This window comes from Dermacentor silvarum, chromosome 8 (genome assembly GCF_013339745.2).
Source record: "Dermacentor silvarum isolate Dsil-2018 chromosome 8, BIME_Dsil_1.4, whole genome shotgun sequence".
Classification (NCBI taxonomy): Eukaryota; Metazoa; Arthropoda; class Arachnida; order Ixodida; family Ixodidae; genus Dermacentor; species Dermacentor silvarum.
This window is the reverse complement of record NC_051161.1, coordinates 23,843,479-23,857,243: the sequence shown is the minus strand read 5'-3', so window position 1 is coordinate 23,857,243 and position 13,765 is coordinate 23,843,479. Positions and strand designations below refer to the sequence as shown.

Genomic DNA, 13,765 nt, shown 5'->3' with positions numbered 1-13,765 from the left:
CGCATTGTTAAAGGTCGCAGAATGTCAAGGGTGTTCTGTAGTGCATTTCGTGAGATTAGAAACTAAACTTTGGTGCACATTACAAGCATTTGTGTCATGTTTGCATAACGCCCGTGTTGTTATCTTTTTGTGTGCTTGTTTACTCAGCACTACGACGAAATTCTTTCTTTTCCCTGTTTCTCTTGCGTCTGGCGCCGTGCTTCCAGCCGAGAGAGATAGAAAAGAACTGCCTTGGTAGGCAACAGTGGCGTCGACTGCTGTCTGTTTTTTTGACCGTGGGGTGATTGAAATCAGGTGATGGATAGTTTAATAGCTAATGCTGTCTCTACGCACGAGACTATCTGACAGACAGAACCAGTTTCTGCACCTTGAGACACGTCCTGCTGCTTGCACAAGCGGTAAGTATGCAACTGATCAATAAGCATCGGTCAAATTAAAATCGAAAGTGATGTCTGCGTTAGTGATCTTGGTGTACGTTTTATGATTTCCCCTCCCGTTTGCCCGCTTCGTTGTTACCCTTGTGGCGTCAACTACCTCGACGTGGGAATTACCTCTAAGTAGGAATGCCCCAACAGCTATGCCACCGCAGCTCTTTTCTTTTTGGTAATTTTACCATTTTTTTCTCTCACAGGAAAGCCGTCTGTTTAGGTATCGCAGAATATATGCGTGTGGCTCGATGCCTACGTGCAAAAGAGTACTCTGAAAAACGCGGCTTGGTGGTCTGTTCTCGTAGATGGTCACTTTTCATGAGTTCTCGTGGCTACACTGCCATGTGTGGTGCCAGCAGGAACCGCGTTTAGTCTCAACGCAATTAGATCGAGCAACCGCTCATCTTAAAGGTACACGCCTATTGCGCTCAAATGATAACCTCTGTAAGACTTCGTTCGGGAAGCTAGAATACCAATTAAATACGTTAACCTTGATTCAGGAACTCAAGGTTGTCAGTATTACATTACCGTTTAATGTGAGCATTACTACGTACGGACCTACGTACAAGGCTTTTGTTGTGCATTTTACTATTTGCTTGTTTGCTTGTTGATTACATTTATTGACATTTATGTCCTGTGATATGAAGAGAGCTTTTCAGTGATGCAACATCCTCCTCCTACAGGTTGAGCATCGACAGCTGCTGCGATGTGAAAATAGCCCACCCTTTCACTGGGGCTGTTTGCGTGACGTCGACGCCAGAATGGGATCCGTGACTCTCCAACAGCGAGGCCACAGCAGCTATCATGTCACCACACCCGACGATGACATGTGTGCTTTTGTTTGTGGTTGGGGTGCGGCCTTCGTGAACATAATCTGCACTTTTCCAATGAACAAGGTGATGTTTAGGCAGATGCTCCATGGTGTGCGTACCAACCATGCCTTGGACCAGCTCCGCAGTGAAGGTTTTCGCCACCTCTACCGTGGTTGCCTGCCACCACTTGTTCAGAAGACCATCTCGGTCTCCATTATGTTTGGCACATTCAGTGGCTATAGTCGCTTCACAATTCATCATTTTCCCGAGGCGAACGATCTCACCGTGAAGTTCCTTGCTGGCCTCATGGCCGGTTCCACGGAGGCCATACTCACTCCTTTGGAAAGGGTTCAAGCCTTGCTGCAAGACAAGGAACACCATCACCGATTCAAGAACACAGTTGATGCCTTCAAATTCCTGTCTCCGTACGGCATCAGGGAGTACTACAGGGGATTGGTGCCCATTCTTCTCCGAAATGGTCCAAGCACGTTCATGTTCTTTACCCTGAGGGATGAAATGGGACGCCTCGTGCCGATGGACAAGAAAATTCTCTGGCAGCGGACACTGTGCGACTTTCTGAGCGGTGCTATGGTAGGCGCATTTGTAAGCACTATATTCTATCCTATTAACGTTATTAAAACGATAATCCAAGTGCAGTATGGCCCTCCACGCCCTAGCATGTTAACCGTCTTCAAGGAGACCTACGCAGAACGGAAGAGCCTTCGTAAAATGTTCTATGGTGTGCACCTTAACTACACACGGGCGCTAGTCTCGTGGGGCATCATCAATGCAACGTACGAATTCTTAAGGACACAATATATGCATTATGTTAAGAGCAGTCATGGCAGTTGGTGAGCTTTTTGTAACCTATTACGTCCTGTTCAAAACTTGGTGCTTTGTTTTAGCCATGCATCTGCTGTGAAATTGTGCCCTATATTGGTCAGGGTACATAAAGGAGCTTCGTCCTTAGGCATGCTTAAATTATAGAATAGCTTGCGTCATTAGTTCACGTGTGTGCATGTTTATTGGAAGAAAAAGTGATGCTCTTATAGTTTTACATATAGTGGTGACTCTCAGTATACATTTTTATTATGAACATTCATGTCTTCTGGCATGCTTCCTTGTAGATACTTTTGTTTTGTTATACTGTTGCTCTTTTATGTGGCCAGAATGCAAAAGTGCATGTAGTGCTCATGCGTGAGGCATCATAAAGAAGACTGCACAGACTTCGGAAGGTTGGACATTCTTGTGTATTTCAATACATTATGCACTATAAATGGTATGCACATTATTCTGTGTTATTTTGTTAGTAAAGCTATTTCTAAGCAAACATGTTTTTTGTAAAAATGCACTACTGGGGCTATTTTTGTTTTGTTGATAGCAATTTTTTACTAGCCTTAAATTATCTTAAAATTAGCTCATTGTTGCTGTCGCTGGCTGTATTTCAGTGGGACAAAAGTACCAATGCAGGCACATTTAACTAGTTTACTCAAATTTGATTACTTTCCCACTTTTGCACAATACTTGTACTTAAGGTTGCATTGTGTAAAACATTTTTGCTTTGTCTCAAATTCATACCAAAGAGGAAAAGCATCACTTCTTTGCCCAGAATTGCGATGTAAAGCCACTTACTTGAAGAATGGACTGCAGTCTGCAGTGTGCTTGTCATGCAAACTTGAAGTTCATCAGGTGTAACCTTTTCAACAACCACAAGAAATGTTGACCCCTTTCTTTTCTTACTGTGATGAAAGTCAGTGAAATTAGGATGGAGAAGCACAAGGGGTCAGTTGTGCAAGTAGTTGCCGATATTTCTTGTTTCTTTCTTTCACAGTCACCTGGATTCTTAGTCAAAACCAGTTTGGCTCCCTTATGTCGCCACATGTTTCCCTTGTAATGCACACAAGAAACACTTGAGAAACACGGTATGGAAAAATCTTTTTCAAGGTATTTCGTAACTAGATCCATTTCATAGGGCATTACATAGTGATGCAACAGGAACGTTGAAGGAGAGTTGAACATTCTATATAGTCCTCAGTCTTTCAAGAGCACTTGGAGAGAGCAGCAAGTAGTAGTCTTCTTTCACCATTAGTTTTTTATTTCTTCCAGTCGTGCTCTGTCACAATTTTCAGCCAGTAGCTTTAGTCACTGCAATCAAGCGAGGTTCGCTTCACTAGATGCTACTTTCTTTGCCTTTAATACTTTTCTATCACTTTGATTTGCAAAAAATCAACTAAAACGTAAAAGACAAATTTCATTATCTGTGCACACTAGTATTTTGTGTACTAGGAATATCTTTCAGAGCTGCGCTTAACACTAGTGGTGACATTTAATTTGGTAAAGTACTACTGTGTGTCTGAGTTGTCATGGTGAATATCTCATTTGCTCTCTGTGAATGTTACAATGTGCAGTACTTTGTGTGAGTGTGTACAAGCCCATTTTTTTTTCAATGTACAGAGCAATACTATTTACACATGTTATTGATAAATAATTTATAATGATGGTGCATGGTTGCATCGTTTTAACATTGTTTATGCAGCTCTTTCACTTAAGCTTAAGTTACGGCAAATCATGCATTGCACAGAAATAAAATGCACCTGAAAGTTGGACCTTTCACACGCATTGCTTTTGGTGTCTTATAACTTCAGTCTAGCCTGTGCCTGAACCTCAGGCTGTTATGCACTGTGACAGCGATGGCTGCAACTAAGGTGGTCGCCATTATATTACAGCGAAGCTGTTAGCCTCTCGGTGGTCGATATGTGTCGTGTCCGCGTCCGTCAGCAAAAATGTGGGCAAAAATGTGTCCGCGTCCGTCAGCAAAAATGTAGTCCGTCAGCAAAAATGGGGGCAGGAGCAGTGGCTCGTACTCCCTTAAGGCAGAGGCTTCAAGCATTCATCAAAGTGAAGCAAAAAGTGCATACATTCTTTGGAATCTTTGGATGGCACAAAACTAGGTGGAGTGATGAAGTTAGGAAATTTGAAGGCGGCAAGACGGGGGTAATTGCAGATCGCAGGGTCGCGGATCACAGGATCGCGTAGGCAAGCAACAGCCTTCGTCCTGCAGTGGACATAAGTATAGGCTCATGGTGATGATGATGATACAACATACAGAACAGCATTCGTTTCATTCAAGAACAAGCACAAATCAAGCATCCAAAACACATAATTGATGATAAGGCACTTCTGATAACAGTGTGACGTATGTAGCGCTCCCCAGATATGTTTCCCAGTAAAGATTACTTTTGCGCAAGCTGCCGCGGCGACGGCAGCTTGCAGCTCTTTTTTTTTTTTTTTGACCTCAGCACAACTGAAGCTCAACATTGCGGCAGGCAAGTGTCGATTCCATCACACAGGATTTTACACACACCGGCAACAAGAGTCCTGGCTTTTACAGTTATGTGACAGATTGTATACACATCTTGTGCAAACCTCTAATTCACTTTCTTTAACATGCCTGCTACAATTGACTCTTAATCTGATGAACTTGTTTGTTCAGTCCAAAAACTTTATAAATCAAAAGTTTTGTTAAAAGTGATGCTTCAAGCCTTCAGCTATCCAGATAATTTTATACATTCCGACTAACACCCCCATGAATGGGTGCCATAAGCTCTCGTAAAAAATAAATTTAGAGAGTTATTAGAGCAGACTCAGACTCAATCTGCAAAGCCATACAAATAAGCGAAATATAATTAAACGTATGCACGTGAGGATCATAGGATTGCTCACTGCCTCACAGTGAGCAATTCGGTAATTATTACTCAGACCTCGTTATAACGAAGTTGAAGGGACGCCAAAGTGACTTCGTTATATCCGTAACTTTGTTATATCATTTATTGCTATTTACTGCAATATATGGCTAACGGGGTGCGCAGTTGTAAACATGGAAATAAAAATACGGTTTTGCGGCCCACGGAACCGCTACACGGCCATGTATGCGATGAAATTTGAATAAAACAACAGAAAAACCTTCGGCGTGTGCAAGTTGCAACGCGCGACTTCGCTCCTGACGTGACAGCCTTTAGAGAGCTGCCTTCTGTTCCACTGTGATAGTCTTTCGCGTCCGCTTTCCACTTGGCTCGTCGCGATCGAGCAGCACGTGGCACAAAACACAGCGCTCCGCTGTGTGATCGAGGAGGCAAGCGAACTTCGCCGCGCCCTCCGGGATCGCACCGATGCCAATGCGACCTCGGAGGCCAGGCCCAGCTTCCAGCCCGCGCGGGGAACTACAGGGAGAGGGAGAAGCGAATCAAGGAAGCTTTAGAATGACCTCCTTGAAGCGACTGCACGGCCTGGGCGTGACCCACAAGATAGCGCCGAGGAGGTCTCTGAGGCCAGGCCCAGCTGCAGCTGCTTGTGCGGCGGGCTGTAGAGAAAGAAGTGAATGCAGTCATCTTTCGCACCGCGGCACGTCGCCGCGCAGCGTGGCGCGGCTCGCGCAGCCATGGCACGCGCAAGAGAGAGAGGTCTGTGGAGAAGTGCGATTCCGTAGCGCGATTGTGGCCCCTTGAATTCTAGGGCCATAGCTTCCTCCATGGACCATAGTGCGATAGTGAGTTGCGGCTAGAGTGTACTCTAGTTGCGGCTCATGCGCAGCCCCCATGCACGCACCGGCGCCGGCGCGCCATGCCAGATGGCGCTCACGTCCTTGGCAGCGTAGAGTAACTGCATAGACTTCTACGGCAGCGTAAAACGGCAGCGGCGCGCAGAGGCGAAGGTGAAGAAAAAGAAAAAAGGGAAGCCTGACAAGCATTCAAGAATCTTTGAATGCTATCGCGTTCCACTCTTAAAGGCGAAGCTTAAGCGTCCTCCAAGTTTTTGATTGAATGTTAACGCATTAACGTCTCAGTCATCGTGAGATGGGTGCTGTCGCAATCTTGTTTTTATTGCGATAGCAATTATATGGACACTCAAAAGCAGATTTCTGGCGTCGCCGTCGCCGTCGCCGTGAGGTTCCGTATGACGTCATTTGGAGATGAAATCGTCGCCGCGCGCCGAACGCTGTATATGCGAGTGAAAGGGCGCGAGGGGCGCGTCTTTCACGGGGAGTGAACGCACGGCGGAGAACTAACGCGCGTTCTGCTCCGTGCTCGCTTAAGGGCTGCAGAAGTAGGCGTCTCTTTTCTCCTTTACAATCACCATATATGTAGAGCAAACGCGCCTTCTTCAGACGCGCGAGAGGCCGTGGGGGAGGGGGAGGGAAGGGAGGCGACGTTTAGCTGCGGCACCAAGTGCCTATTTATATCAGAGGTTCCAGCAACAGTCACCAACGCCGCACGCATTTTGAGCTAACGCGGGCAAAACGCCGATTGCGTCGACAACAGTTCTGCGTGTTGTTGCTACCAAAGCCGCTCACCTTACTTCGTATGACATTGCTGTGTTGCTATCGCATTCATTGCTTCGCCCTTAGGGCGAAACTGTGACATTTTTTTTTTTTAACTTTTAGACTCCTAATCGTATTAGAGAACATCGCGTTCGCGCGGTTGCGCCGAGGGGCGCCAACCTTGTCCCCTTGGTCGCCGTTTGCCGTCGCCGTGAGATTCCGTATGACGTCAACGGCGATGAAAGGATGAAATCGTCGCCGCACGCCGGACACTGTATGTGCGAGTGAAAGGGCACGAGGGACGCGAGCTTTCCCGGGGAGCGAACGCACGGCAGAGAACAAACGCGCGTTCTGCGCCGTCGCGAGAAAGGATGGGGGGGCCGGGAGGGAGGGAGGGGAGGCGACGTTTAGCTGCGGCACCAAATGCGTATTCATATAAAAACGTTGCGAGGCGAGAATGTGGTAAAGACTTCCGACTCTGCTCGACGAGTGTCCCGTTCTGATCTCGTCGAAAACCTCCGAGCCGCCCCCAGAGACACCGGCAACAGTCACCAACGCCGCGCGCGTTCGGTGCGAACGCGGGCAAAACGCCGACGGCATCGACAACAGTTCTGCGCGTTGCTGGTGCTGCTGCATGCCCAAGTTTGTACAGCTGATAAAACTACTATCCTTACTCCGTATAGCTTTCTACTAATTGGCTATCGCAAATGATGCTTCGCCTTTCAGGTGAAAGTGCGACAATTTTTTTGTTGGCTCTTTCACTCTCACTTTTTAGGGCCGAGTTTTTCGGCGCGGACGCCATAAAATCCCGGATCCTAGCCATAGACAGCTTCGCTGTAAAAAGAAAAAAAAAAAAAAAAAAGGGGGGGGGGGGGGGCGCTTGAACTTCTCGGACGGTGTTGTAACTATATGCGGGTATGTCGCACCCACATAAAGCTACAACACCGTCGGAGGAGTTCAAGCGACCGTAGCGGCTTGAAGCAGCACGCAAGACAACTTCTGCCGGGCAGAATGAACAGCTCCCTGGCAGCTACCAGGCGTCTAATGGATGGATGAATGGATGTTGTGAGCGTCCCCTTTAAAACGGGGCAGTTGGTTGCGCCACCAAGCCCTGTTCAAGAGAAGCTTGTTATAACTCGCAGATTTCGGTGGCGTTAATATACGCACAAAATTATCATCATCAGCAGTGGCTCGCGCGTCGTTGTCTTCGTCCACAGCTCGTTGGCGCCTATCAGTTTGCGCTCGTGCTCGGCACGCGCTCGTGCCACTGCTCCCGCGTTCGTCGTCGTCGTCTGCTTCCACAGATGGCTGTGTTGCCGTTATTCATCCCAGTGTAGAATTTCACTTCTCTTCTGTCGTCGTAATGGGGAGGCCGCGTTTACGGGGGTACGAGTCATTGCTTAAGGGGGCATGAGCCATTCATTGTCTTACGTAACGGACAGATTTTATTTTGAAGCAATTTTATGTAAATCCATCCAGAATGAATTAACGCGCTCGGGAAAGGGCTCGTCGTAGACGTGCCGATTCTAGCGTGACGCTTTCCGAAGCCCGGGCGCGAAGAGCTGTGAACCCCGAGTTGAGGAAGCGCGATGTCGAGGCCAAACGTCAGCGGAAAGCCGCCGACCCCGAGTTGCGGGAGCGCGATGTTGAGGCCAAACGTCAGCGTCGTCTAGCCCTCCAGGAACCCGACAACGGTGGAGTGCACGCCTCGGCAACGCTAGCGCCAACTTCCCCGGTGCGACGACCAGGTTTCAACGCGATTTTCTCAACCGGAACTTCGGAGCCAGCTGCAGTGCGTGTAAGCGGTTGTGGTTCGAGCGCAACGTGGTACTCGTCAGTGCAATTCGTTCGGAGGAACACCGAAGAAACACACGACAAGCTTCGCTTACCCCCCATTTTTCGACAGGGGAGGGGCTACTGATTTTTTATTATATAGCCAAATGTATTACCTATCCTTTTTTTTTTCTTAAACAAGCAGAACATTCCCATCAAACTTTCTAAACCATTATTGGGAACTCTGTTTTTGTACGCATTCATTGTTTGTGCTCTCCCTACTCTTCTGCCACCAAACCTCCAATCGCCTTTTACTAATCTCTATTGCGGACATGTTTACTTTCCCCCTGCTATCTCTGAACCTTAAAGCATCAAGGAGGCCAGTGGAGCCTTAACCGACAGCTGGGTTGATATTTTCACATTCTAATAAAACATGTTCCATTGTTCCTTTAGCTTTACCGCAGCAAGCACATGGTTCTTCTTTGGCCTCGCTTTATAACTACGCGTTCTAAGGCACCCCGATCTCGCTTCGGAAATAAAGAGCTTCCCTTTGAGTTATCATAAATTGTTTCTTTCCTGATTTCCTTTTTGCCACTTAGGTAGTTACTCATAGCCGGTTTCTTTTCCACTGCCGCCATCCAGGAGCAGTACCTCAGGTTAACATTAAAACATGACTTCAGATGGAACTGCCATATTAACAACGTAACATCCACCGCAATGAAGCGTCTTTTCTCTCTTGGAAGACACCTGTGACTAGCATGACCCAAGCGAAGATTCTAGCTTACAAAATTTTGTCACGCTAGTCCTTGAGTATGGAAATGTTTGGTTCCCATTCACTAAGCAACTAATCAACAAATCAAAAGGTGTGCAAGAGAAAGCGCTCAGGTATATGCACAAGATATGTGCACAATAACCAAACAGACTCGCCCATCGAACTATTTAAGAAAGCCGGAATTCAAACCCTACAAAACCAAGCAGTGGTTCTAGCCCTTGTTAAGGTTATGTACGAGCTTCTGCACAACCAACTTGACACTCACACCTCTATATATACCAGGTGTTCAAAATTAAGCTTTATGAAATTTTAAAAATCGCCTCTGACAGGTAGCATAAGTCTTATCGTTGAGCTGGGTTATTCGAAGAGGCGGACATTAGTAACACGAGAAATTGAAACACATATTCAATTAACGGAAATTCACTAATTAACTTCTAAGTTAATTACATCACGACACATACTTTTTTTTTTCATTTTTTCAGTTTATTCACGTTACACCAGCGTCACCTCGTTAAAGAATAAAGCTGAGTTGGACACCTTAGCACTTCGCCGTAAAATTCCTCGCCTATCACTTTTCCATAAGCTTTATCATCATCCATCACTTCATGATGATTTCTTTCAGTCACCACAAGTTATCTTTCCACGTCGCGACCATCCATACAAAGTCAAACGCATTAACTGCCAGTCATTCCATTATGCATATTCATTCTTACCGCGCACAATAACTGAGTGGAACGCCTTACCATCAGACATTGCCACGGAACCTGACTTGACTAAGTTTCAAGATTGAATTCGCTCCCGACTTGTCAACAGTGGCGCACCGACGGGGGGAGGGTTGAGGGTTGTAAACCCCCCCCCCCCCCCCCTGAGGCCGACTTAACCCCCCCTTTTGTTTAACCCCTTTTCTTTCCTTGCACATTTGAGTACTGCAACTAAGATGTAAGACGCGCAATCGTCTGCACAGTCGCAAAAAGCGCATTTTTTGACAATTTCCCGTGAAGAAATTGGAATTAGTTGCGGTTTAGATGGTATTGGCAAACTGGCAACACCCCCCCCCCCCCCCCCCCCCTCCTGGCAGAGATCCTGGGTGCGCTACTGCTTGTCAACTAATCTTATTATTATCTTGGGACTTTACAGTGTTTTCGATGTTTGTTGCTGTTTTGCTTTTCATTGCAGTTGCCTTATGTTCTCCTAATATGTACTAATGTTTTCTCTGAAATAATTGTGACTTATTTTGTATATTACCTATGTATCACTTTATTATTATTTTTGTTATATTGTCTTGTTCTTTAATATGATGTATAATCTATGAGCAGTGCCTGTGCGCCTGTGACCCCTCCCCATGTAATACCCTCATAACGAGGGCCTTTGGGGGTATTTTGAATAAATAAATATTGCAATTTACGAATTGTAGCCGGTGAGTTTGCAAGACGCATTCATTTAAAATGAATTTGCAGGATGACACCAGTTTCGAGATATATCCCAAAGTGCGGGCGTTCCAGTTACTTATGTGCTACAACGTATAAAATAGCATTTTCGTAGAAAAGTAGGTGGAACAACAGTGCATTTTTACGGCAAGTTTGATGGCGCATATCTCCAAACTGGTGTCATTCTGGAAGTTAATTCCAAGTGGATACGCCTAACAAGCTTAGCGGCTACAATTTGTAAATTGCAATATGTGTCGTAAAGTAATTAACTAGGATGTTAATTAGTGAATTTTTGTTAATTACTTGAATATGTGTTTTGATTTCTCGTGCTACTAATGTCCGCCTCTTCGAATAACCCAGCTTAACGACAAGAATTATGCTACCTGCCACAGGCGATTTTTAAAACTTCCGTAAAGCTTAATTTTGAGCACCCGTACATCTGCAGAATTGAAACAAGGCCCAACACGCCATAAACGCGCTCAAACATTCAATGAACTTAATTCCCTTTGGCTGCAGATTGATTTAAGAATACCTTCTTCGCATTAGCGATAAGATAGTGCAATCACGTGAGCGAGTGTATTATCAGCAGCAGCAGTTCATTAAATATGTTTACTAGCTTACTGAAAAAAAAAAGTGTACTCACCTTACAGTATTCATTTGCTGGATCGGCTTTGTCACTGAAGCTGTATGTCCTCCATTTTTTATCTTGGAGTCTGTGTCATCAACGTTATTAGTAACACTCCCTGTAAACACTCTCACTCTGTGTTATTCTGAATACTTCGTTAGCTACCTTATTTGTTGTGCGCGTGTTTTTCTTGATGTTATAGTATTGAAAAAGCACACCTATCTATGTGTTCTTTTCTATAGACATTATAAGGACTCAATGAAACATATACATGCGTGCATGCTGTTTATCAATGTTTTGCAACATTGGCTTCTTACTTGCTAACCACATGTTGTAGCTATATTTTGAATCCGTGATGGTGTATTTAATTACGTCATTCTACCCCATTTCATTCACACTATTATAACTATGTACTGATTTATTTACATTCGTTTTCTTGTTTGCAACTCCTACCACTGTACTTGTCCTTCCTGTTATAATAGCTATGAGATATTAACAGAATGTGTAAATAAATAAATACATCAATTAATAAATATCCACGCAAGCGCACCAGCTCCACGAGTGCGCTTGTTCTTCTTAAGAAAAAGTCGCAGTTTCACCAGAAGTGCGAAGCATCGATAGTGATAGCAAATTATTAGACAGCTCTACGAAGTAAGGATAGTAATTTTATCACGCCGACGCCGACGACGATGGCAGAAATTCGCCTGGGGTGTCCATATAATTGCTATCGCAATAAAACAAGCTGGGATTATCCCCTCAAATTATCTTGATTTAAGGAAGCCAGCTTTAAAGAACACGCTAACCATTGTTCTGATGCGCAAAAGATGACATACAAATGAAAGACACACACGCGCACGCTAACTACAAAGCCTGCTCATGTGAGCCGTGCTTATCGCGTGTTGTGATACTGGGCTCCAGTGGCAATAAAACAGCACGTGAGCTCATGGAAGCATTTTAAATGCGAAGCATTTCTTGGCGAACATTTGCCACTTTGACAGTACCTATCTATCTAGCCGTCTACGTCTTGGTGCTCTCATGGTCGTATCGTTAACTTGATATTTACCAAAATTGACATACTATGACAAGAGTATATTACGAACATAAATGATAGGTCATGACATTAATATAATGACATGTGTGTCTTGTAGGTCATGAAACAGCCGCCAACGTCTTGGTGCTCTCATGGTCGTTTCGTTAACCTGGTAGGCTCCCCGCACACTGCTTCGCATAACATCGATTCCCACAGGGAGTGGGATCTGCCGGCTTTTTCAACAGAGAGAAAGATCTTGCATGTCAGTGACACGTCTATTAGCTTAATACCGCAGAGGCGCGCTTGTTTGAGGCCAATTTGCTTCGTTTTTTATATACTATAGAAGCGTCTCGACATCTATGTCTAGTGTTGCGCGTTCGCAAAAATTGCGCCCTATGTTGCGTCTTTTGAATCATTAAATCAGTTGGTAGTTCTCTTTGTGCGTGCGTGTGTGCCCTGCCCTGCCGTGTCAGGTGTCTGCGGGTGTCTTTCTCTCTCTCTCTCTCTCTCTCTCTCTCTCTGTGCGTGTTGTGCATGCGTGTGTGTGAGTGCATGTGCGTGTGTGTGAGCGCGTGTGCGTGCATTAAATGAGTACGTTTATACAGCTACGCAGTCATACACACACGTGGAGACGGCTTTCCAAGCAGGCAAAAATTATCATATATACAGGGCGTCAATGGTCAAGAACACGCTTGCGTCACTGCCAGGAAGCCGTAGGTCTCACATGTGCCACACAAAAGACTAGTCGTGGCACTCACGCTCTGCGACGATGCGTGCGCACACTTCTGGCGTGTAATGAAGAGTGAGAGGGGTAGTTTTATTACACGTTGTATATCTGATAAAAAATAAATACTGTAGGAATTGCATTTAGTTGTGTTGTATTTAATTAACCACTTCACATAGGTTCCACCATGTGCGTTAAATCTGCGTGTGCGAGTGTGTGTGCGCGCGCCAGAGAGTGTGCATGTGCGTGTGCGTGTGTGTGTGTGTGTGTGTAGTTCCTCTGCCGCTGTATGTGTTTGCTGGAACCCATGTGTGGGCTCTTCTATTGCGATGCAATTGTTTTTTTTTAATTATGATTTCAGCAAAGACCATCGTTGACGCTTTTGGATATAGATTTGGTACATGACACCGACATTTAGACCTGACTGACCGCAACGTTGGGCAGTGCCCTTTGTGCTCGTTCGATTTCATTTTTACACCAGACAGCTCCGGCGTTGTACACGCTTAGAGTTTTGCTTACGTTTATTTTTTTATTGATAGTACTGGTGACCAAGATCACCGTTTTCGTTCATATTATAAGCAGGTGTGTTGCGTCAGTAAAATAATCGTCAACATTTTGAATGAATGAATTATGTTGTTCTACGTGCCAAAACCACGATTTGATTGTGAGGCACAACCACCAGGGAGTCTTCAACGTGCCCCCAATCCACAGGACACGGGCGTTTTTCTTTTCTTTCTTTTTTTTTTTTTTGCATTTCGCCTCCATCGAAATAGGGCCACCGCGGCCGGGATTTGATCCCGCGACCTTGTGCTTAGCAGCGCAACACCATAGCCGCTAAACTACCGCGGTAGGTGTCA

The 13,765-nt window shown here is 45.4% G+C and overlaps 1 protein-coding gene across 1 annotated transcript; it reads left to right on the top strand.

The window, feature by feature from the left end:
- On the top strand, nt 1-3,861 carry LOC119460816 (mitochondrial nicotinamide adenine dinucleotide transporter SLC25A51). The gene is made up of 2 exons (XM_037721911.2): nt 1-398; nt 1,112-3,861. The coding sequence occupies exon 2, from the start codon at nt 1,190-1,192 to the stop codon at nt 2,093-2,095; it is 906 nt and encodes a 301-aa protein (XP_037577839.1). The 5' UTR covers nt 1-398; nt 1,112-1,189; the 3' UTR covers nt 2,096-3,861.
- Nucleotides 3,862-13,765: the final 9,904 nt, after the last annotated feature.

Coding starts and splice junctions, on each gene's coding strand:
- LOC119460816 (XM_037721911.2), top strand. CDS start 1,190: ATGGGATCCGTGACTCTCCAACAGCGAGGCCACAGCAGCTATCATGTC.